The 24,865-nt window shown below is 43.1% G+C and overlaps 2 protein-coding genes across 7 annotated transcripts; one reads left to right on the top strand and one right to left on the bottom strand.

Moving 5' to 3' along the window:
- The first annotated feature begins 2,584 nt into the window (after nucleotides 1-2,584).
- LOC105281853 (cadherin EGF LAG seven-pass G-type receptor 2) lies at nucleotides 2,585-18,644 on the top strand. Of its 6 annotated transcripts, XM_026970299.1 has the most exons (16): nucleotides 2,585-3,120; nucleotides 5,532-5,643; nucleotides 6,216-6,395; nucleotides 8,261-8,580; nucleotides 8,943-9,214; nucleotides 9,404-9,568; nucleotides 10,120-10,558; nucleotides 10,845-11,086; nucleotides 11,311-11,835; nucleotides 12,031-12,383; nucleotides 12,512-12,726; nucleotides 12,892-13,451; nucleotides 13,626-13,934; nucleotides 14,005-14,299; nucleotides 15,789-17,436; nucleotides 17,827-18,644. In XM_026970299.1, exons 3-16 carry the CDS (start codon nucleotides 6,304-6,306, stop codon nucleotides 18,035-18,037), a joined length of 5,646 nt encoding a protein of 1,881 aa, XP_026826100.1. In that variant the 5' UTR covers nucleotides 2,585-3,120; nucleotides 5,532-5,643; nucleotides 6,216-6,303; the 3' UTR covers nucleotides 18,038-18,644. The 6 variants fall into 6 exon arrangements, with proteins under 6 accessions (XP_026826100.1, XP_011341686.1, XP_011341689.1 ...); XM_011343384.3 differs by lacking the exon at nucleotides 5,532-5,643; XM_011343382.3 differs by lacking the exon at nucleotides 2,585-3,120 and having other exon boundaries at nucleotides 5,437-5,643; nucleotides 17,827-18,641.
- A 1,352-nt stretch (nucleotides 18,645-19,996) lies between these two features.
- On the bottom strand, nucleotides 19,997-24,578 carry LOC105281852. The gene is made up of 6 exons (XM_011343380.1): nucleotides 24,412-24,578; nucleotides 24,183-24,351; nucleotides 22,602-23,035; nucleotides 21,631-22,041; nucleotides 20,932-21,360; nucleotides 19,997-20,730 (listed from the first exon to the last, which is right to left on the bottom strand). The coding sequence occupies exons 2-6, from the start codon at nucleotides 24,327-24,329 to the stop codon at nucleotides 20,214-20,216; spliced, it is 1,938 nt and encodes a 645-aa protein (XP_011341682.1). The 5' UTR covers nucleotides 24,330-24,351; nucleotides 24,412-24,578; the 3' UTR covers nucleotides 19,997-20,213.
- Nucleotides 24,579-24,865: the final 287 nt, after the last annotated feature.

The following is a 24,865-nucleotide window of genomic DNA, read 5'->3' as shown; positions in this document are numbered from 1 at the left end:
TGCCTTCCCAGGTATCCGTGAAAGATTTCCGCGAACTGGGGAGAGGAGGTACGTTCGTAAAATTGATTTTATTTCTCCGCGAACCTCAGGAATCTGCTACTTTATTTTATTTTCTCGTAAAACTTGAAAATGATACGTTTCAAGAAATTGATTAATTCATTCCTTATTTTACGGTTGCAGCGAGGCGTTAAGTTACTTATCCGCGTGCTAGGGAAAACGCTTGTTCACCGTATCGCTTTCCGCTCTTTTTCCCAAAAATATTGCCGCAATGCGCTTGATCACTCGCCCGAAGCAGCGCGATTCCTCGCGCAACCGGCTCACGATCGTAAGCGTAATCGCGTTGTGCGCGGGTGGAGTCGCCGCGTGTGCGCCGATTGAAAAGGTCTCGGCGTGTGAGAGGAGCGAGCGTACGCGTGAGAAGTGGGTTACTTAACTGACAGCACACCCCGTGCTTCATGTGAGTACACGGGAGTTTTCCCATAGTCGTAACAGGACGCTCGTAATGCAACGCAACGAGTCCGCCAGTTGCAGAAATAGACGGAGAGAGACACGCAAGAAAGAAGCAATTGCGTCGATGATACCTGAGCGCGCAAATACGCTCGGTCTCTCCCACGCTGGTTCCTCCTTGTGGCTTCGCCATCGCGCGCATTTTATTATCGTAGAAATGCATATTGCGTGTCCTCTCCGTGGACGCAAATTTGCCATTATGCTTGCGAATTAAAAATATAAAAACACATGTATTAGCTTCTTGGGGATCCTGTCTCCTGACTCGATACAAGCTACGCGAGAACTTCCTAATTTTATTTTATTATTAATTAGAAATAACGAGAACCGTGTGATGTGCGATAAAAGAACGCGCAACTTGTTAAGAAATTAATTACACATATCTGTCGTAATACTGTAAAAATTGTTATATTGTATAATACAATTTCGAAATTGTATTTCGTTTAATTAATCGCATTTTTGTTATCCCTTAATTACGCGATCGACTCGATTCCGCGTCAATTGTGGGGACAGAAAAATCGCGATATGACGGCAAAATGATTGTCCATTCTCCATTGCTGCAATTTCGAAATCGCGCCTCGGAAGCCGAGACACGTGCGCGATTGGAGCCTCGGAATCTGATCCGATCTCCGACAGCTTGGATAGGTCTTGATCAGCGTCGCCTTGCCTGTGATCGCAAGGAGAAAACAATCTCTGTCCGACTTTAGATGCCGGACTGATACTCTATCGTCGAAGGTGGAGTCGCGTTCGCCGCGGCCTTTGCTAACTGTACAAGTCCCCTTCTTTGCTCGCTCTGTAGCGAGGTCCTCCTCTTGCCGGTTAATTTTCTGCCTTTCTCTCGGTTCCTCTCTCGTCGTCCTTATTCCCCGATCGTGCCACGATTCACGGATACCCCTTTTCCGCGTCCTTTTTATCCCCACCGAGCTAGAGAGCAAGAGGGAAGAGTAAGAGAGATGGGAGAACAAGACCGGAGGAGGACGAAGAGAGACGGAGGCGCGCCGAGCCTTCGGCATTTTAACGTTGCTCTTTTATAGCCTGTACACGTTAAGCTCGCATCGCTACGGGAGAGACCTTTTGAACCGTCTCTCGTCAGAGAGATGGACGAGGACGAGGAACTCGCGAGAGATCGGCGAGAGATAGCGGCGCAGAGCCGCTCGGGACGCGATTCTTCAAGCGCGATTTAATTGCCAAAGCTGATGCCAGATTATTGTTTTCTGTGACAAATGGGATCACCTGTTTTATTTTTATATAGTAAATTAGAAAATTAATGCTATATTATTCTGAATTTTAAGTAGTTATACTTTGCTGATTGGATACTGAAGTGATTAAAGTGATTCTTAGAGCTCGAAGGTTTTTGAGCTATTATAGGTAATTTTTATGAAGATCAATGCTTCATTGAATATGAAATGTTACTTTCCCTCGCAAAGTTTTCTCTTCAAGGTTCAGTTATTGGCAAGCGAGTTACTTCATTCCAATGTTCTTACGGCGAGACGTGGGATTTTCATCTTGACGTGGATAAACTTTAGCAGGATGATTTTTCTGACGGTGCGTCTGAAGATTAATCAGAGAGCTATACGTCGAAAGGTTACGGCGTCGTCGAGATTGCTCCTAGCAAACGAAATGTCAGGAAAATTGATGACGCAATTCCATTCCATCATTGACTCCCTGCTCATTACAGCTCTGATCTTTTGTTATATCTCATTACTGTCACATCTTGTGTTAAACAGATGACTCACTACGATCCATCACGGATTGCACCGAAATATCGTTACCTGCGACAGGTGAATCAATCAGAACTTTACTGTGAGAAATTACTAAGACAATCTAAATCCCTTTCGACTTATTAAAAATCTTACAAAACTTTGCAGTCGTTTACACAGAAACATATAAAACATTTTACATACTTATTCGATATCTCCAATACAAAAATACAACGAAACATATGATAGTGAAAGAATTTATGTCACCGAAGAGAATTCTCCTTCTCGAAACGAATCTAATTTCTTTGTCACTTATTCTACTTTTAATTTTAATTTCAGGAGAATCGTCCTGCAGACACGCAATCCCTTCAGGATTAAACTTAGCCCTTTGACTGGTTAGGTCGAGCGCACCGTCGAGGGTCACCCGACACCCCGGCCAGCAAATGGAGAAAAAAGGCTCGCCCCTCATCGTCGTCGTCGCTGCTGGAACGGGCTGCGTTACCGGGCGCAGACTATAGACTCTCCTTACTCCGAGGCGCGCGCGAGACTTCTCTCTCTCCATACCTTCCACTCCCGTGGCTGAGGCCGCATACCTCCTTAGGATGCAGTGTAGACCTGTCCATTGGCTGGCAGACACCGGTCGGTTCTCTTTTCGACTCGACGAAACGACGCCGACAATTCGATGAGACCGACTGGGTAGAAGACACGCTCGTTCCTGCGCGTCCTTTTGCTTACTTGTCCGCAGGTGCGTCATGCGGATCCGCGGACGCGGTTTTGCGAGGGTGTTCGAGTGAGCGCAGTAACGGGGCACAGACCGACGTAGTGCGCGGGAATATCAGCACGTGCGGTGTCGTGACACGATGAGGTGATAACCGCGTTGTGCCAGCGCGTCGACCTCGCGGAGCGATTCTGGAAGGTAAGTCCGCCCGCGTTCCCAGGGTTCATGTGGGAGAGATGGGACTGTTCGGGTTCGCTGGTCGTTCGTCGATCCGCGGCCAGGTGTTAATCGCCGAAAACCTGTCGACCTGCTTATTTGCTCGGAGGAACTGTTCAAACAGTGCTGCGTTCGTGCCGGACTCGATATCGATCATCTTCGGATCCTCTTGCGAAGATACCCGCAGGTCGGGAATGCTAAATATTAATGCTGAGGATTCTGGGTTACATCTTGGAGTCGGGCTGGCGGTCTTTGTTTTAGTTGCTGGTGCTCATTTAGGTTCTGCTAATAGGACGCTAATAGTGGAGGGATCCTTATCGTCTTCATTGTTAGAAAAGTTTGCGGCTTCCTTAGACTCGATCTCGCTGAAGTAATCCGCAAACTTCCGTTTTTGTTCATCAGTTGTTCGGTTTGTTAGTTACGCTTTGCGGAACATTATCTGCATACTGAAAGACATTTTGTAAGCGTCTGGAATTTACTTGGCAAATTGAAGAAGATAATATTGTACAGAACGTACCAAAAAGAGGATACTAGGTCCACGATGCAAATTGACGATCATGCAAATCGGGAAATTGAGGTCGTGGATCGAGGATATCGTTTCGTACCGATGGCGATTTCTTGGCGCAACGGTATCACCGCGTGTTTCTCCTTTTGTTCGGTACCCATGGAACGGTGATACCGCGACAATGTTGAAACCCGTCAGAGTTATCAGAAACTTTCACCGTATCTCTGCACAGAATTATTAATTCTTTATTACTCTAAAAAGATTAATCTTGGCATCTTTACGTAAATATCAAAGAGACAGGAACTTGGGTATTTGTAGCTTTACTATTATATTGCAATAATAATATATAATTATTTATTTTACTTTCACTTTAACGCCGTCAAATTACATTTTACTCATGTAGAAATTTTTACGGTTTGCCAGACGCGTTCCCGAAAATTCGAACGGGTTTATTAGGGGCTATTGGCTAGTCTGGCGAAGCCACGTAAGTCTGGTCGGATCCCCGTTGTCTTTTTCGCGATTCCGCGAAGAAACCAGTTCTGACCGTCGACTTTGCGGCTTGGAGAAGTCCTTTCGAGGAACCGATGTCAAGTTCGCGAAACAGAAAAAACCACGTGGGTACAGATTTTTCGGTTGCGCTTCCTGCGCACCTTTCGATAGTGATTAAAGGGATGAACATCATCCGGAAATGATTAAAACTGTCAACGATTAAGAGACGATGAGCGAAGATTTATATTTGCATGATTATAGACTACATTAATGCGGCAATTTTTATTTTCTCACGTTGAATAGCTCTCTTGCGAAGAAAGAAACTTTGCAGGAATTCTGTTACCAGCAGATTTGTGTGCCGTCAATTTTCAAATAATATTCTTCACGTATCACTTTGCTGATGAAAGTGAAGATCCGAGAAGATACGCACGCAGCAGGATATTCCTTTCCTTCGTCATTCATCCTGACAGTACCTGGTCACGCGCAGTATCAGGATTCCAAGCGCGTAACGTAACGGAGGCCAGAGGAAGAAGGGTGTAACGGTTTTTTTCTTTCTCTCTTGCTCGTTCCCTGCCACTCTGCCGTTCTCTCTTTCCATCTTTCTCTCCATCCTTTTGTCTCTTTCCTGCTACCTGTCCCACTTGTACTCTTCTCTCCTCGTTTTCCTTTTCCCACAATTTGACTGTCCGTTTCGAGACTAGAGTGCGGACTAATTTCTAGAGCGAATCTGTCGAGTGTGAATTCTATTTTTATTATAATACTTACATCATTTTGAAAAATTCCCAGAGAGATGTCGCGATTTTTCTTTAATACGTGGCACGTGTCGTTCGTGGAAGCCTGCGTTTCGTGAAACGCTTATTAAAATGCCAAAGAGATTTCTCCGTGCTGAATAATCGACTGACGTGGTACATAACATTCAACGACCATTAATGACCCCGACGAATAAATATTCCTGAAAAAAGTAGCGCAGATCAGTAATAAGTCCATTTTTTATGCCGTTCCTTTTCCACAGCTATTAATGCAAAATAACACTTCCTCTTATACCGCAAACCATGAAACGCTTTTACGCTTTACGCAATTTGCCACGTAAATTCTTCACATCGATGTGCAACTTGAAAGCCGACAAATACATATGACAATATCTGTCACAAAAGTAATTGCAACAAATTTGATTGTTATAAAAACGTAACAATAATTATTACGAAAACGCGATAATTAAATGTACGGTATCCACAATGCCATGCAATCGCGACGTCATCTCACAAGCGTTCATTTGCAAATCATCTGTTACATGCACGTGGTTCCTCTCCCCTTGCCGCATCACCGCGGCCGGGGTCATCATTCAATCCGTCGGTATCATTTTATACTTGGCTGGCAGTAACGGTCGCTTCTGTTTAAGGTTCTCCACGTGTCGTAATCCGCGCGATGCACACACGGTCATCGTCGTCACGGTTTTCGCATCCCGCAGCTTTCCGCGTTACTCTGGACTGCTTGCTGTTGGAGAAACCGGAGTATGCATTAAGATAATGCGGCCCCCATTAACGTCGCACATCATTTAATACCTGCGCCAAACGAGAGCCGCGATTACAAAGTCTCTCGTGGTTTCTTGATCACGGATCAGTTGCATCGCTGGCACTTTGGAATCTCCTTCCGCGGTGAATCAATTTGTCGCTGAATCAACGTTAACGGAATCTTCCTCTCTTCTTCTTTCATCGAGAAAACTGAAACTGAAAAACTGAATATTGAAAAACACAAAATATTGATGATTAATGGAAAGCGCCAAGGATGTTTTACTGTTACGTGCTAGAACGTTGCTTTTCCAGTATGTCGCTGTGTATGACATTTAATTATAGCTATCGTCACTTTCATCTGAAACTAATTGCAAGCTACAGCAGTTGCACGTTTTCCGACGTTACCCATTTTGCTCGAGGATTGCATTATCACGCGACGAAATCGCGATGATGAAAATTAAGACATAATGCGCACAACGATCCCATTGACCCTATGATGTAAAACCCGGGAAACCCGGATCACCATTTAACAGTCCCATAGCAAATCACTTTGCAAAGCTGTAACTGTTCAGATCAGCCGTGAACGAAGTTCGAAGAAAAACGGAGAAAACGTGGACGAAGGATGATCGCTCAGACTTGTAAAAAGTGACATCAACTTCCATGAGTTTCCAGCAAGAACCTGGCAGAAACTTTCAACCGCGAGAACATGCAGCTATACCATGGTCAAGCAACCACCTTGCTCGCGATCGCCGGTACTGTCTTCGTATCCGCTCGCATCTTATTTCTCGTTCTCTTTCCTTCTCATTCTCGTTTTCCTTCTCTCTCCTACTACTATTACACGCTCGCTCGTGCATGCTGGTGCATTCGCGTGTCGTATCCGCTGAAGATTGCATTTTCCATCGCGCGTAACACGCGCTTCCTCCCATCGCGCGTAAACGGGAACCCCCAGAGAGAGAAAACCGTTCTCAAGATACGACGAAGATGCGAAGAGCCAAATGGAAGGTGTACGGTCGGCAACCGTAAATTCTCCCTGGCTCCGCTCGATTGATAATTACATCTTCTGGAGACAATCCCTCCTGGTGGCCGCGGTCGCGCGGAGGAGAACGCGGAAGTCGAGGCCGCTCTGCACGCACGAAGGCGTCGAGGAAATGCGGGGCCATTACCCCACGCTGTATGTCATTGTTGCTCCTGACGGCGTGATTTCTTCCTGGTAACGCTGTGCCTTATCTGTCTTCTTATCTGCCCACGCGATATTAATGATAAGACAACAACGACTCGCCTCGTCATCTCGCCGCGGATGCTGCGTGGGAGTGTTAATTAAAACGGAGCAATCTTATGGTGGCTAACAATAGCGCTCGTCTTATCGACAAATTTTGGATGTGGATCTCTTGTTTTATTTACGTGATTAATGTCTTTAGATGTTCGAGTAGATAGGATGAATGTTACGTAGCAATTTTTCGGCTGTTTGTTTTTTAATGTAACGGAATGCGTGACATTCTGTTATATTAATTTTTGTAAATTAAATTTGAATTTATTAAGTGAAAGCATGTATTTATGTCTCCTTAAAAAATTTTATGACTGTATATTTAATAATATTATATAAATCCTTTCCAACCTTTATGTTACTCTGTCGTGCAACGTGTGTAGGTATAAGAAACGTATTTCTCTGCATCCCGTCAATTAAGAGCGCGTTCTTCACGAAGCAGCTGCTTAGAAATGTCCAGTTTCCTTTTTCAAGCTAAACTTTTATACCTAAGAAGCACATTTCTCGCGTAACTTATATTTCCTCGAGAGCCGAGTTGTGAGTGGTTCTCCTTGTGGTGAAATAGCGTGTCGTAAAAATGGTTTTCCGCGAGGTCGTTTCGCAAGCCAGGATTTCCCCGCGAGTAGGTACGCATAACGTGCGTTAAAAATACACCTTGTGCTTCTCCGCGCGGTCCAATTTGGTTCGGTCACGTCAGCGGGCAATTCTCACGTATAGACCGAGTCGTGGCGGCTTCTGCGAGCTCCCGAAACGGAATCTGATTTCTAACGGCGTTTCTCCCGGCGGAAAACGCATTCTGACGCCGGCCGGTCGCGATCGCCGGAGGTAGCCAGGAGTACCGGTCGCGGTTTGCCAGCACGCTGTGCTTCTTTCTGGAACGAGCAAAAGGAACATGCTCTTGGATAGTCGCGTTTAAGCGGAGGCTAGGGCTCCCTCGGACCTCGTTGTATCCTACTCACGCGATTGCCGTTTCCTATCCACACGCTCGTTTGCATGCGCCGGTTGTTGCTTGCCGAGTAATGGTTCGACGAACCTCGCTGCAAGGAATTCCACGGTGTCTCCAATAGCACCCTTGCACTTGATAGTAGATAAGTGTGTATTTCAATAGTTGCATTCTTGTCTCTTCTCTAACAGACAAGTGCCGTCCGATTTCCTTTGTTTCTATTGGAACACTCAGGGTGAACACTCGAACTGTGATTCGGTTTGCATCCGAATGTCACGAAGTTAGATTAAGAATCCTTATTCTATTTTTTATAATTACATTTTACTCAAAATTTTCATTAACTTTGATTGATTTTATTCAATTTCTTTTTAATTTGCTACGTTGCGAGTATTAATTGCTCTTTGATAAAGCACGAGCCGATCGCAGGTGACGATGTGGACGATTTTGCTGCTACTGGTCTCCACTTGGTGTTCGTCATGGGGCCAGGTGATAAACAGGGCACCCCACTTCATACAAGGTGGAGACATGGCCAGATTGGCCGTGTCGGAAGGCACGCCGCCTGGTGCCCCCGTCTACACCCTCCAGGGCGAAGATCCTGAAGAATCCAGATTACATTACTCCATCAGCGGAGAATACTTCACCGTCAATCGAGATACGGGCGTTGTGATTCTCAGGAAAGCGTTAGACAGGGAAACGCAAGACCTTATCGAAGTTATTATCAGTATAACAGGTAAAGCGGCATATCTCTGCACGTAACATATTGCATAATAATCTATCGTATATGCACTTTTAAATATTATACTTTTAAATGCAGGCTTACATAAAGTTGCCTGAAAGAAGTTATGTAAGAATCGGGGATGCGTTATGTAGATTTTAGAAAATGTGCAACTACATACACACATCAAAAATCACAAATCACTGTAAACTGGATAAAGCAAAACTATTTATTTAATTTATTTAATTCATTTCATTAATTTAAAGTTGTTATACTAGCAAAATTACTCGCATAATTACTCAAGAAAATTGATTTAGTTTGACATATCATTGAATTGGCTGGGTACATGAGAGTTAATGAAATTTGCTCGTTTCCAGACGAAGGTATCGCCGGCTCAGAACCTAACACGGTGTCACTCCGTCGCGAAATAGCGGTGCTCGACGAGAACGACAATCCGCCGGTCTACCATGGTCGGCCGTATGCGGCCAGAGTGCCGGAAAGTGCGCTTGTAGGTGGCCTGTTGCTTCCTTCGGGCACCATCACGATCACGGATCGGGATGGTGGAGTGAACGCCGACATTCACGTGCAGTGCGTAGCGGCGTCGCGCGACGACGACGTCTGCGAGGTCTTCGAGGTCTCCACGGAAAAGGTAATTACATGTTGCAATTTAGTCATAAATATCAAAACAAGTCAAACATCATTATTATTATATAAGAATTGCTAAAAAATTATATAATTCAAAGTTTCAGGTTTACTTAATGTTTAAAGAAACTGAAATTTAAAGAAACTTGATTAAAAAAAAATGAATTATTAAAATTATCGCGACGGCTTCTTTCAGCTCGCCGAGGGCAGATACGACGTGCAGATCACGCTGGCGAAACCGTTAGATTACGAGAGGAGAAATTCGTATTTGATTAATCTGCTGGCTGTCGACGGTGCCAACGATCCGTTGAAGCGATTGCAGGCCAGAGCGACCGTTGCCGTTGACGTTCTCGACGTTCAGGTAAGTAGGTCCCGATCGCTGAAATAACCGTACGCAACCGGTGGTGATCTTAGATTGGATAATAGCGTCGTTTGCGATAAAATTAGCAGAGGATCATCAACCTGTTATTCAATCTCTGCCTGTCAGCAGCGAACGCTGTCAAGTGGAGACTCATCGCGGCCACGAGTGTTTAGAGTTTATTTGCGTCGACGTAACGAGTCCGTCGGTTAGTTTCCGTGTCACATTCCTCGTACGATCGAATATTTGCTGTTCCACTTTAATCTCGACCTACTTGTCGATATTAAGCAATAGAAAAGATATTAATTTTCGTTTATGGAAATAGGAAGGTAATAGAGATCAATTAATAATGACATATAATATTAGCGATAGAACTGATACATAAAAATTCAGAGATCTAATTAAAAATTATTAAGCAAGTTATCTGAATAATGTAGTTCTATTTTTCGTTTTCGTAAATGAAATTATTTTCAATTAGTCTTCTTAACATCATTTTTTTTAATATAATACTTTAGTCGACAAGATCAATTAATTCCCCCAAATCTGTCGTGCAGGATCAGCCACCCGTTTTCCTGAACGCGCCTTACAGTGCGGCGCTTCCGGAGAACACCGCAGCTAATCACATAGTCCTGGTGGTGCGAGCGCGTGACGGTGACACGGGCCAATCCAGGAGTCTGCTGCTGACGTTGGAGGATGACGACGCAGGCCACTTCGATCTCGAGGTATCCCGCAATGGTGATGTCACCGTGGGCAGGCTGGTCACTACCAACGTGTCCCTCGATCGCGAGAATCCTAAGATCCTGCAGAACGGCGGCATTTACACCTTCCAAGTCAGGGCCACCGAACTGATCAACAATGAGATCCCGGCCGACACCGCGACATCGGCTATTACGATTGTCGTCACGGACGTGGACGACCTGGTACCCGTTTTCAACGAGGATTACTTCAGCATCAGGATCTCCGAAGACATTGGAAAGGACACTCCTCTTCCAGGTCGCTATCTGCTTAATCTCCGTCCGTTTAATTAGCTATAAAATTGAAAAATTGTTAAATGCCAATCCTGTTTTTGTTAACTTATGATTGTATTTTTAAATGTCTTTGGTTTTTAATTTATACATGTAAGCAACAATTCCAATATCGTTTCTGTTAATTATTTATGACAATGGATGTATAATTCGTAGTTTTCTATTGTCTTTTTAATTTCTCTTGTATCTCTCGCTTGTGCAATGTATTGTGCTTCTCAAGAAGATCGTTTGTTGATAATATCATCATTATGCAGGCTTGAACATGATTGTGAGCGACGGTGACGTGGGCGACAATGCCAAGTATTTCCTGGCGTTGCGGGACGCGCCGGGGTATCCGGGAATCAGCAAAGCATTCATTGTCAGTCCCGAGGAAGCTCAAGGCCGAGTGCCGGTAGTGATCAAGGCCAAGAACGTCAATGTGCTCGATTACGACGTCGACGATCCCGCAAAGAGGGAACTGGAGTTTGAAGTCGTCGCGACTGTAGCGAGCGAAGTAGTCAGTATTAGAAATTTACAATTAAAAATTTCCTCGCATTATGCAGAGATAGAACATTAATATTTAATTCGATAGTTAATAAAAAATTATGTAAGCAATTGTTAAACAAATATTAGTTAAATATTCTCTTCTTTATGTGGAATTAATTTAAAGAATTATTTCGCGTGAGCTATTTCGCCGATTATTTTACCGAAAATTCTTACAGGAAATGATTTCCGTTTCAGGTGGCTACTTCCAGAGTGCACATTCAGTTATTAGACGCCAACGATCACAGCCCCGAGTTTTCCCAATCGGTGTACAAGCTCTCAGTCTCGGAAGACGCGGAGCCCGACACTCACTTTGGTGACGTTCACGCAAAAGACGATGATAGTGGTTCCTTCGGCGAGTTAACGTACACATTACGAGGCTTCGGCGCGGACAAATTCGCCACCGATCCGCAGATGGGCGGGATATCCGTAGCGAAGAAGCTGGATTACGAGGTGCAGAAGTCCTACTCTTTGACGATGGAGGCAAAGGACGGCGGGGGTCGCGTATCCGCGGTCAACATTCTCATCGAACTCGACGATGTCAACGACAACGAGCCGGTGTTTGAGCAAGCGGAATACTCCAGGACGGTACGCGAAGATGCTACCAGCTTCGAGCCCCAGATGTTCGTGAGGGCGACTGACGTCGATGGACCGAGCCAGGGCAATGGAAGAGTCGTGTACTCCATCAGCCGGCACAATAGTATGACAAACGACGTCTTCAAGGTTCGTCGTTGAAACGCTTTCTGCAATTTTTATTTTAAGGAAACCTAAATAATTGAATTTTGTAAAGATTGAAAGGAGACGTAATCGCTAAATTTTATAATGCAATTATTGTTTTGCATTCCTCGAACTCAATCTTTCATTTTCTGAATCAGTTTTTAATTATTTTCTTAATTAATCTTCTTCAAAAACTTACAGATTAATCCGGACTCAGGCGAGGTGACCATGTCGAAACCGGTCCGTTCCGGGGACACCGAAAGAGGCATCTACGAATTGATGATCCGTGCGACCGACTTTGGAACACCGTCATTGTATTCCGAGGCGAAGCTGCTTGTTCGCGTTGGAGTGCCCGGGAACCAGAAGCCCATCTTCCGAGGGAACTACAAGTCGAACCTACCTGGTCCGAATACTTACCGGGCGAGGCTCTTGGAGAACGCGTCGCCCGGAACGGAAGTTATTCGCGTCGTTGCCAATGATCCTGATGGCAGGGATAATTTGCTGCAGTATTACATCGCGTCCGGTTCCAAGGATAATTTTGTCATCGATTCCAGGTACGATGTAGATCCTATTGGATCTACATAATGAAGAATTTTTAAGATTCTTATATTTTCTGTCATATTTCTGTTGCAATTTCATATCATTTTATTAAAATTAATTAATAAACTTTTGCCGATTACAGTTCTGGTATCATAACTGTGTCACCTGACGCTCGCTTGGATCTGGAGACCGGCGGTGATAAGTACGAGGTGATCATATATGCGGTTGATTCTGGCACGCCCGTCAAGGAAACTGCTACTACTACCGTTACAGTGAATATTATCGATGTGAATAATAAGCCGCCGACGTTCAATGAATCAACGTACCAGGTTTACGTCTCGGAACGTGCAGCCATCGGTACGACTCTAAAAACGTTTATTAAACTTAATTTTATATTTATTCATTAAATTACGTAATAGTAATTATATATAAAAAATATTACTCACATTGGCTTAAGTTTTGATACTGAAGATATTCGTTGGTGTTTTACACAATTGTTATAAAACATTCTTTTACGTGCAGGTGAATCTGTGTTGAAGGTGTCAGCGAGCGATCCCGACGCGGACGCGTATCTGGAGTACTCCCTAGTGGAACCGATCAGGGCCGTCGACAAGACCGGCGTAGCCTTGAAGAGCACCACTCCGTACGACTACAAATCAGCGTTTCGAATAAATTCCGCGACCGGCTTGATAACAGTTAATCGAGGTTTGGATTATCAAGTGGCCGCTGTTATAATACTGACGGTACAGGCGCAGGACTTGAATGCCGTCGTCGACAAGGATAGGCAGATGGCGAAGGTGGAGGTGACAATCTTCATCCAAGCTTACAGCGACGACAATCCGACGTTCACCAATCCTGGATGGTCACCGAACAATCCGACTGTAAAGATCACGGTTCCGGAGGAGCAACCGCTGGGCACCACATTGTTGATGTTGTCGGCAAAAGATCCGACAACGGGACAGCCGGTTAAGAGATTCGAGCTGGTGAGAGAAGACGACGACGAAGGCTACGTTAACGTAGGTGTTCAAAGCGGCAACGTGGTGTTGAGTAAAAGGCTGGATTACGAAGAGCTGAATCAGAAGGTAGAGAATTGCAATTTCCATTCTTCTATTAGACAGAAATCGTCAAAAATCGTAAAGATTGTTCATTACATAAATTTTACGGTAAAATAAGTAATTTTAATTAATCTTTTTTATGTCATTATGTTATTTTGTTGTTATATGAATATTGAGGCATAATTTTGGTCTCGTTTCCAGATTATCCGCTTCAAAGTGCGAGCACTCGGCAGGGACTACGATATAACGCGGAAAATGTCAGAGGCTAACGTAATCGTCGAGATTCAAGACATCAATGATAACAGTCCAATCTTCAGTCAGAAGGATTACAAGATTTCTGTACTGGAATCGACAAAACCCTCGAAGATTGTCCTGAACGTGAAAGCGATGGATATGGACTGCTCTAATACCGAGCAGGAAGTCAAAAGAGGATACGGAGAAGTGAGATACTCCTTGACGGGCGAAAACGCTAATCTTTTCGAAGTAGATCCGATAACAGGCAACATTCAGGTAGAATTGAGAAACTTTTTAAACAAATTTTATACTATGACAGAATAAGTAACGAAAGGATGATTTCTAGATTGCCGCTAACACGAGTCTCGACAGAGAGAGACAATCGGTCCTTCGTTTCTACGTAGTAGCATCGGATATGCCACAGGGCGGTGCCGAGCAACGAAGTAGTCGAGCCTTGGTGACAGTCGATGTTCTCGATGTCAACGACAACGCTCCCAGCTTCGAACAGGACTCGTACACCGCGGTGATCCCGGAGAACGCACCGGTGGGAATCAGCGTGGTGAATATCACGGCTTCTGACCCGGATGAAGGCGAAGGTGGAATGATTCACTTTGAGATCATCGACGAGGGTGAAGCTAACGGTAGGAGCAAAATCTTAGTCAACTGCAACGTCAATTTACATAAATTGTTAGATGTATAATATATTAGGGGTGTGATTTAGTTTTGAGGGTTTTTTTGCTCAAAAACGCATGTATTTAAATATGATAATGAATGAATACCTTAATCAAAATATTTTCCTTCGTTTTCTAGAACTTTTTCCCATCTTTCTGGCAAGAGATGACGATAAAATGACTCTTCTTTTGAGTTGATTCATTCGTCGACGAATTTTCGCACTTCTTCCAAATTATGAAAGTGTGTATCCTCTAAAGCGTGTTGCATCGACCAGAACAAATAACAATCGCATGGAGCAATGTCCGGAGAATACGCGGGGTGCGGTAAGACTTCCCATTCAAGCTCTAATAGTGTTTCTTTCACTGATAACGCAACGTCAGGTCGAGCGTTGTCACGAAGAAGAATCACTTTCCGTCGTTCACTCGCAATTGCTGGTCGTTTTTGGTCCAATGCTTGCTTTAACTTGTACAATTGGTGTCGATAACGATCAGCCGTGACAGTCTCATGCGGATTTAACAGCTCATAGTACACCATCCCACCAAATACAGAGCATTACTTTTCAACCGTGAATATTGCGTCTCGGAGTGGATGTTGATGGTTCGCCTGGATCCACCCATGATTTTCTGCGTTTCGGATTATCAAAATAGATGCACTTTTCATCCCCAGTAACAATCCGAGACAAAAGACTCTTCTTTTTTTGCCTGGCGATCAACGAAATGCAAATGTTCAATCGATGGCACTTTCCGATAATTCATGTCGAACCCATTTCCCTTCTTTCTGAATTTTTCCCATTTCATGTAAATGTTTCGTAACTGTTGTACGATCAACACTTAATGCTCTGGCAAGTTCTGAAGTGAATTCTGTTGGATTTTCGTGCAATAATGCTTGCAAATCTGCATTTTCAAGCTTTCTTGGTTGTCCCGAGCGTTCTTTGTCCTTCACATCAGTATCGCCACTTTTAAAGCGTCTAAACCAGTGTATTCACACGTCTTAATTGATGGGGCAGAATCACCACAAGTTTCCACAAGAATTCTATAACCGTCAGCCGCAGTTTTGTTTTGATTAAAAAACAAAAGCAACGCATGTCGAAAATGCTAAAGAGCTTTCGGAAGTTGGATTTTTACGATGATATAAACACGACTGTTATTGCATCTATTGCTATAATGCTACTAAATGTGATGGATAATGTCAACACTGTAAGAAAGAACAGTTATCGGAAACAGCTATTGGAACAAACTGACACTACAGCCATCTGTTGCAAAACCCTCAAAACTAAATCACACTCCTGATATATTATCGATAATTGAATAGATTACAGCTATTGAATGTATGCGTGAATTTTAATTTTAGTTTACTTAATTCAATTTAATCACAATTTTAATTTAATCAAATGTAATTTTCGGTTTAGTTGGTTTTAAAAAAATACAGAATATTTATTTTAAAATTGCATTTTCAAAGGATTGTTCAAAATCAACCACACAACGGGCGAGATTTACTCAGCACGAGCCTTGACAGGCAAAGGCAGAACAGAGCCTTACAACATGCGAGTGCGGGCACAGGACGGTGGCAAGACGGTGACTTTGTACGCAGACGTAAGCCTAGTTCTGTATATCGGTGACGTGGTGAGCAACGATGGTGTGCCGCTGTTCATCAGACCGACGTTGGAGGAGATGGCCTACATCGCCGAAAATTCTACCCTCGGCAGTCCAGTGTTCCAAGTAGTAGCTTCTGATCCCGATGACCCGAATCTACCGAACGGTAGGATCACCTTCCGCTTTCTGGAAGACGGCAACTTCGGCAAAGACGCGAGTGCATTCCGGATCAACAGTGAGACTGGGCTGATCAGCACACGCAAGCTACTCGACAGAGAGACCAAAGACAGCTATACACTGATTCTGGTGGCACAGGATCTTGGCGATCCGCCACAGCAAGCGACTAGGGTGCTCCAGGTGATCGTGAACGACATCGACGATCACAAGCCGCACTTCAAGCGCAGCCTGGACAGTCCGCCGATCGAGCTGAATGTCTTGGAAGAGATGCCGGTAGGCAGCAAGGTTGGCGTGATCGAGGCGATTGATGAGGACATTGGCGAGAACGGAATGATCGATTACGAGATCGTGTACGGGAACGAAGCGGGTCTCTTTGTGGTGCAGCGATTGGGGAACAATTCTGCCATCATCAAGTCCAACGGCCGTCTCGATCGAGAGACCGCCGAGTTCCACTTGCTGACTGTCAAGTGTTTCAAGTACTCCCGGAAGCGATCAGACATAGTACCGAAACCGTACAACAGACAGGATCCCTCGGAGCGTCAGGTGCTCGTCAAGGTGCTGGACATCGACGACAACCGACCGCGCTTCAAGAAGGACAACGTGACGTTAGGTGTTCGGTTGAACGTGCCCATCGACACTAGCCTGATCACTCTGGAGGCCTACGATGCCGATTCCAGCGCTCTGCGCATCAATTACAACATGAGCAAGGTGTCCTTCACGTCCCTGGTCGATCCTTCCATGTCGAAGCGTGAGATTCCGTCGCAGTTGTCGCTGAACTCGCGCACTGGCGAATTCAGGACGACCGGGTCTATGGCAGGTTACGCGGATGGCTTCATGGAGATGATCGTGACGGCGAACAATTCAGGGACGCCTGGACGCGAGACCAACATCACCTTGAGGATCTTCCTGCTGCGCGACCGCGACATGCTGAAGTTCGTGTTCTCGAAACCGCCGGTCGAAGTCAGGAAGACATTGGAGGATTTCGAGAGAGCGGTTCAGCAAGCCCTCTCGCTGCCTATCAGCATCAACGTCTACGACACGCAGTTTTACTCGAAGGAGGACAACTCTCTGGACTTCTCGTCGACCAGTTCATGCTTCCAGATGGTCGGCAAGGAGTCGTATGACCTGGACGAGATGCGGGCGCTATTGACCGACCCAAGAAATGAAGAATTGAAGAAGGTGTACAGAATGTACCACGTGGAGAAAGTGCAGCATTGCGCTGCCTTGGTGGCGCGTGCAGACGCCTCCATGACGCAGATGTGGGTCCTGGCCATCGCCGTCCTCGTCGGAGTTGCTGCCATAATTTCCAGCTGTACATTGTGCTGCATGCATTCCAAGTAAGCACCAATAATTTTAATCAAGCATATCCGAGTTGTATAAACATCATTAACTTATAGTGTTAGGAAAACACGCAATTTTGAATTGACGTAAAATTATTTCAACTCCTGTATGATGTATTCTGCTCTTTATTCTATCATAGTTACTCAATGTTTTGTTTTGCATCATGTTAAATAGCATTCTCTTAGCTTTGCTTTAGGTCAATGATCATTTATCTTAACTTCTTCATAAGTCTGCGTCCCGTAACTATTTCGTCAACTATCTGCATGTAAAATACAGCTTGACAGTGACGCGTTAAGGTCGCTTACACGCGCGGGACCTGTTTTCTATCAACGTCATTTAGAAAGGAGGTCGGAACGAAAATGTCGCAAGTTATGTTTCTCTTTCAGATACAAGCGGCAAGTGAGGCACGCACGTTTGCGCGATCAACCACGACCGCCTCTCAGTTACGTGTCTTCCGGACCAGCCATGGTCAGTGCTGGATCCCATACGACTTTGGGCCCGGGCACCATGGTCACGCTGGGCCCGCACGAGGGACCATACGAATGGGGCGCCGATACAACGCTTTACCATCCAAGCACGCTGGGTTCAAGAACGTAGAGATCAGACGGAAATTGCAAAGTGTTTCTTTCAAACTGCATTGACTTTTTCTTAAACAAAATTTGCAGTTAACAATTTCAGCGCGATATATAATAATTAGACGATCAAGCGTTTTATATAAACCGAAAAGCATTTAATTTTAAATTAATTCTAAATTTATCTTGAGGAAGCTTCAATTAGCATATGTTGTTCCGACTTTTGTTATTAGCATTAAATCGAGAATAATATTGTTGCTAAGAAAACATTGATTAAAGAAAGTTTACAATGTTAATTATATTTTGGAATAGTGTGTATGCAATCTCGATGAATCTAAAAAATGACTTAGTGAAAGGTGCGTGGGAAGATACAAAATTGCATACAATGTGTAATTTATAAACTTAATGAAAAGCTGAGAAAACATATCGATGGTGCTATATTCGTAATGTAAAAAAGTGATGTGCGAGTAGGACACATGTGACAAAGTATAAAATGCGCTTGTAAAATGCAATAGTTTGTAAGTAATTTTAAGCCTACCAATTTGTATATTTTACTTATTACTACGTTAGCTGTGCTGTTAAGAAATCGTTCTCTACTGTAATATAATAATATATAAGACAAAAGAAAATTGTACATTTCATCATATTTATAACTGACAATATATTTTTAAATTTGCATAATTTAATTTTGACTTTCTTGGCGTATAATTACGAGTATATTAAATAATATACTTTAAACTCATATTACACATAAAATGCTGAGTTAACATTTCAATCAATCGTACAGCTATATATATCAGTAAAACTAAAAAATTGCATTGTCTATGAAAATCACTAAGAAGATTAAAAACTTAAATTATCTATTTAAAATTTCTCTTTAAAAAGGAAGAGTGAGTCAATGTTGTAACTTGAACAGAAAATAATTTATAGCCAAGCTTCATTATCATACAAACGAATTTAAATAATTTTATCGTCTCGAGAGAGAATTTTTCTGAATTATTTTGCATTACTACTAGACTACTTAGTTTTATAGATGTTTTGATAAACTCATCTTATTTAAAAACATGCAATCCAGATGCCAGCATCACAGTGGCCTATGAAGCAATCCTCTGCAAACAACGAATATCTCTTGATCGTTCTCACTGGAGATCACGAGATTTCGAATAACTTCGAAAATGTCAAGGCGAGGAAGCAGTCCGAGCCGGATTCGAGTAGAGTATATAGACATGATATTGAAATTTTTGATCGATCACGTGGAAAGAATATTAACATCATCCTTTTCTTCAAAATTGGCCAACTCGTAACGCTCTTCATGCTAGTGATTAATTAAAGCCTGTCATACGATTATTGAACTCGGTTTGAAATAGTATATTTATATTACCTTATAGACACGTCCTTGGATTTATACAGGGTGGCCCATTTTAATTTATACAGTCGATTTTTTAAAAAACTAAAAGAGATACGAAAAAATGTTTCAGACAGACATGTCACGATTTCGAGGAGGACATAAGATGATACCATTGGTTTGACCTTGAATAGTCGTTTGAAGGTCACGCGAAGATCACCTTCAATTCCTTAAATTGAAACCCCAACTTTTTATTGCAGATTCTTATTCTCCATCGAAAAGTAAGTAACTTTTGTCTGAAACATTTTTCCGAAAAATGTCATCTTATGTCGTTAACTATTCAAGGACTATTCAAGGTCAAACTAATGGTATCATCTTATGTCCCCCTCGAAATCGTGACATGTCTGTCTGAAACATTTTTTCGTATCTCTTTTAGTTTTTTAAAAAATCGACTGTATAAATTAAAATGGGCCACCCTGTATATGTTGCAGCTTCATTATCAGTTAATGATTTCTTTCCTTTTTTGTGAGCATGAAATGTCTTTCAATGTAACATAGCATCCCCAAAACACTATAATAAATTTTTACAGAAAAACTTTGGAAATTGAATATAAACGAAAATAATATAGAATAGAAGCGATAGAAGAAAATTAAAAACTCTATTTCGTCAAACCAGATACAATAATGATTGCGTTATTTAAATAGTTTTTGTGATTCTAAAGAAACAACACAATAGTAAGTCTTTCTATATGATACTATAGAAGATCGAGTAACGAATCATCGATATTCGACAGTCTCTCGTCAGAATAGTTTGGCGTTCTCCAGCGTAGCTGCACTTTCAAATCTAAGCTGTAATTTCAATCTGAGCGCAGAAGACCGTGGCTGAAGCGTTGAAACCCTTCGATATCCTTCGAAAGATCGATGCTGCCGTTCACGCTGGCCTTCGAGTTGTCGATCGCCTTCGTGCTGTCGCAATTCGCACAATCCTTCTCCGTAGTCACTATGATTTTTTGCGCGTCAATTTCGTACTTCTCCGTGCTGGCGTAGTCCTCGTCGATGCTCAATTTGTGATTCGAAGGCACGATAGTCTCCCTTTCAACACTGTCCTCGTTATTCGAATCTGGATAGACTTCCGAATCGTCGTCCAATACGAGACTTCTGCTATTCTCGTTCTTATTGTCCAGGTTGATCTCCTGATACCGCGCCAACGGCAAATTGATCTCTTCTGAATTTCTTTCTTCGAACTTTGATTCCTCGAGCGCGGAATGAACAGTCAAGTGTTTGGCTATCGATTCCAACGGCGACATTATCTTCTTCGCGAATTGCTGCCGCTCGTCAGGCCCCATTGATTCCGATCTATGGATGATATCGTGTCTGGAAATTAAATTTACAAATTAATACTATGTGTTTTTTTAAATATTTTTGTTCGCTAAATTTAAAAACAAAGAATATATGAAATATGATCATTAAGTTGGCTATCGATTATAGTTAGACGATAAGTTTCAAGTATCAGACTTTGCTTTATAAACTTGATTAAGAAAACGATCAGAATTAAAAAATAATATATTATCATACCTACTAAGCTTATTCTTCTTCCGAGGATATAGATTCAGATGAAAGATCATTTGTTGCCTTTCCTCTTCCTCCGGTAGAGTTGTAGGGCTGGGTAAAGCCACGAGAGGAATCGATTGCGGGGATGGCGGGGGTGGGTAAAATGTAGGTGGTGGGCGATTAAATTGCGGCCTTCTGGAGTCATAATCATCTACGGATCCTTGTGGTCTCGGCCAGGACGTTTTCTTGTTCTGCTCTGTAATATCGGTGATGGGATAAATGTCGAGCATCACACTGAACGGTTTCGGTTTTCGGTTTTTCCCCAAAGTGTTTGTCGAATAAGAGCCAACAGTGTCGTAGTCCGTCATGACTGGCTTGTTGTAATTTAACAAGGGTCGAGAGTATAAGGAATTGTAGTGAGGATTGTAACGGTGAATTCCAATTGGAGAGAATCTGAAAGAAATCATTTTAATTAATACGTCAGTAGATCTTTACACGTCAAGTAATAAATAATACACGATACAATAACGTAATTATTTTCTTATTTTTTAGAAAGTTCCATATTTTATTAAGATATAAAATTAAATCTTGTAGATATATAAGAATATATAAACAGTTTTAATTGCTACTTGATTATTTGATCGACGTTTTCTAACTCTTGATATTCAACAATTATTTCTTCTTTCCGATTCGCGTATTGCAATACATTTTTCAGTTACAAACCTCACGTTAGACGTAGCTAAGAGATTCACGTCCGCCGGGTGCTTCGGTTTGTACTGGTAGAATGGATCGTTGTCATGCGAATTGATCGAATAAGAAGAAGGCGTCTCGTTTTCCTCGGATTTCTCGCTACTCGACATCATCTCGTCTATGTCTGGCATCATGTCGTACTTCTTCGGACTCACGTAAACGCCGGTGAACTTGATGCCGCGATGCGGCATATCAACGTTGTTCGCCAAGTATTTGATGATGTCCTGTATGTTCCTGGACGAGTGTGGATACCGGTACTGCGACAGTTGCGGATACCTCGGTCGTTTGAACGACTCCGGATGCGGCGTGTTGTACCCCTGGTAGAACGGTGTCGGTCGAGTCTTCTCCACGCTCGTGTCCTCGTCCGAATCTGGATGTTTGAATCTATCAAAGGTACGACAAAAAATGTTCAGTAATTTTATAATGACAAATTGGATTCTTCCAGTTGTTTAGTAATACTTGGACGATTAAGATACAGCGCTAAAGATATCTTTCTGAATTTTTAGCGCTCAATTTGCGGCGCGCTTATCTTCTAGACGATGAGATACAAGCGTGATTAATGACACTTCGGTCGATGTGCAATATGCAATTTGAGAAAATTGAGACTCAGCGCGCGTAATGTATGGTACAATGTTACCTAACGTAGAAAGTACCCCTCGTAGCCGAAAGGATGTCAATGATATTCGAGGTCGATCGTTTTCGAATTATTAATGATACAATTGACTCCTAGGACTATCAATCCTTCGCGTTGCAGCGCACAAAGGTCACAAGCATCGCGCCGAATTGGCACTCATAAATCGTTATGTTTCGCTCAAGTTGTGCGTTTTAGGCTTTTTTGGCCGTCACCGTATCCTCGACTCTTAATTTTGACAAACGCTCCGGGAGAAATCGAACGAGCCACTCAAGATAATCGCAGGTATCGATCACGACGGCGCGCCGCTCACCTCTGTCTCATTCGATAAACGACCGCGTGATTGTCGAATTGCTTGGCCTCCGATTCCTCCTCTTCCTTGATGTCTTCTATGGCTTTCAGCATTCTCTTCCGCTGTTTAAAATTCTGCAGATTCTGCGCTCTCATCTCGGGCCCGCTCGGTCTCACGATGCGACTCTCGGCCAGCATCATATCTTCCGTTACGTTTCTCTGCATAGGGGTTGCATTGAGATTCTCGTAATTCTCATCGTCCGAACGGTCTTCCATGGGGAAGTCGTCCGTTCGATTGACCATGGCCTCGGGCCATATCGTGGAGTTTGCGGATTTTCTCGCGAGATTGGGTGACTTCTTAAGCGCATTCTGCAGTATGTATATATGCTTTGTTTCCTGATTGATTTTACTGTTCCCCGACGTGGCGGACGTAAAGTCGTACATAAATATCGCCACCTGCAATGTCGTCAAAGTAACAGGAATTTAATTGCATTCTCTGTATAATATTTCGGGTAAGTTGAATGGCATTAAATAGCAAATTGGGCCTCTTAAGGAATACTCTTAACCGCATTAGTTAGTGACGGTGTCTAATGAAACCAATTAAGATTATCGTGTCTGATCTTGATAAGAATTTTTAACGGCGCATGAAAATGTAATAAATTCTATGAGATATTTCAGTGGACTACTACTGGTTAGCGTTGCGCCAATTTCTAGCAAGAACGGTCGATGCCATTTTTCTGTTCTTAATGAAATTCGTAATGAAAAACCGCTATTTTTGATTCAACTGCATAAAAGAAAATTCGTCACGGTGGTGAATCGTGATCAACAGTTAACAGATTCACGAACAGTGTCCGCATCCAGCTGCTGAAACAACAAACTTGCAATTAACCTTATTCTAAAACAGCGAATGCTGTTAATTCGTACCGCAACACAGTTAACGCTCTATATGTGTAACAGGCAGAAATCTTTGCTCGCTTGGCTCGCCATGCATGGAAGGGATAGCCGAAGATTTGCGGTGAAATTACGATTCCACACACGGTGCCGACATTAATCATCAGAGAAAACGTGCGAGCCGGTAATTATATGTCTATTGTGTTCCTCACGCGTGGAAGAAACTCGTGAAGAATTCCACGCCGTTTAATTATCGCGTCTCCTCGGCGCGTGCAGCAAAATCGTGCGAAACAGGATGCACCGTGGATCACTGTACGAAGACGTTTTGTCGCGCAAGGTCGTTGTCCGTATGTGAACAGAACGTGCAGCAAAATGATCGATCATGAAATGAATGCACAAATTAGTGCATAAAGATGAGAATAATATAAACTAAATAAGAAGATATAGATTTTTAAGGACGCAAAAAAATGCCTATGCACATAATTCAAGCTCTTCATGTTATAGATTAGCATATTATTATATAATTCCGGTGTCATCGACAGAGTTAAATATTATATCTTAAATTTAGAGAACACGATTACTGTAATTAAATGCCATGAATTCATCTCGTAAACAATATAAATTAAAATAAAATTCAGATTAAAATATAAATTGAAGAAAACGATGTAATTAACGGTATTTATTCCGAGTAAATTCTCTCCATCACACTCACCAGTATCACCGTCACCACCACCATGACTCCGATCGCAAGCTTCCTCGCGATCAGACCGTAACGACTTCTGCTGTATCGATCACCGCGATCAGAATAGAGTCCCAGCTCAGAAGTGCTTATGGCAGACCTCCTTCCGGTTTCAAGCATCGCCTTTCGGGAAGTCTGGCGACTGGTATCCTTTACGATTACACTTTGGCGATACTAGGCATCTTTAACTAAACCAGCTTACCGTTGGCATGCTCGGGGATTTCGATGGTTGCGATCTGTCGACTTGCTTCACCTCGCCATTGTCACTAAGTTTATAATCGCGAATTATAGGGGTGACTATCCGGCAACGATTCTTTTGGAAGACGAAGGGAGATTTTTCTCCAGTCAAGTGACGACCTACACAGAGCTCTATATAGAGCACGCGATGTTGCTCTATCAGTGCTTCCCATGCAACTGACGGTCGCGCATTTCTCGGCTCGCAGTTTTCACTAGTGATTCTATCAGGAGCGCGGAGATTTCCTTTGTTCGTGGGGGAGGCTCGTTGTGGCAAGTATGTGGAAGGTAGGTTGTTATGGGCTACTTACTGTAACGCCAGACTCGAGTGCCATCAAGCGCATGACACGCGAGGGAAAATCAAGAAATCTCTCACCGTTTCGGTGCTTGACCCGCTAAATACGCTCCTTACGCTCCGTTAT

Source organism: Ooceraea biroi, chromosome 6 (genome assembly GCF_003672135.1).
Source record: "Ooceraea biroi isolate clonal line C1 chromosome 6, Obir_v5.4, whole genome shotgun sequence".
NCBI classification, from domain to species: Eukaryota; Metazoa; Arthropoda; class Insecta; order Hymenoptera; family Formicidae; genus Ooceraea; species Ooceraea biroi.
The sequence above is the reverse complement of the archived record's forward strand: the minus strand, read 5'-3'. Positions and strand labels throughout refer to the sequence as shown.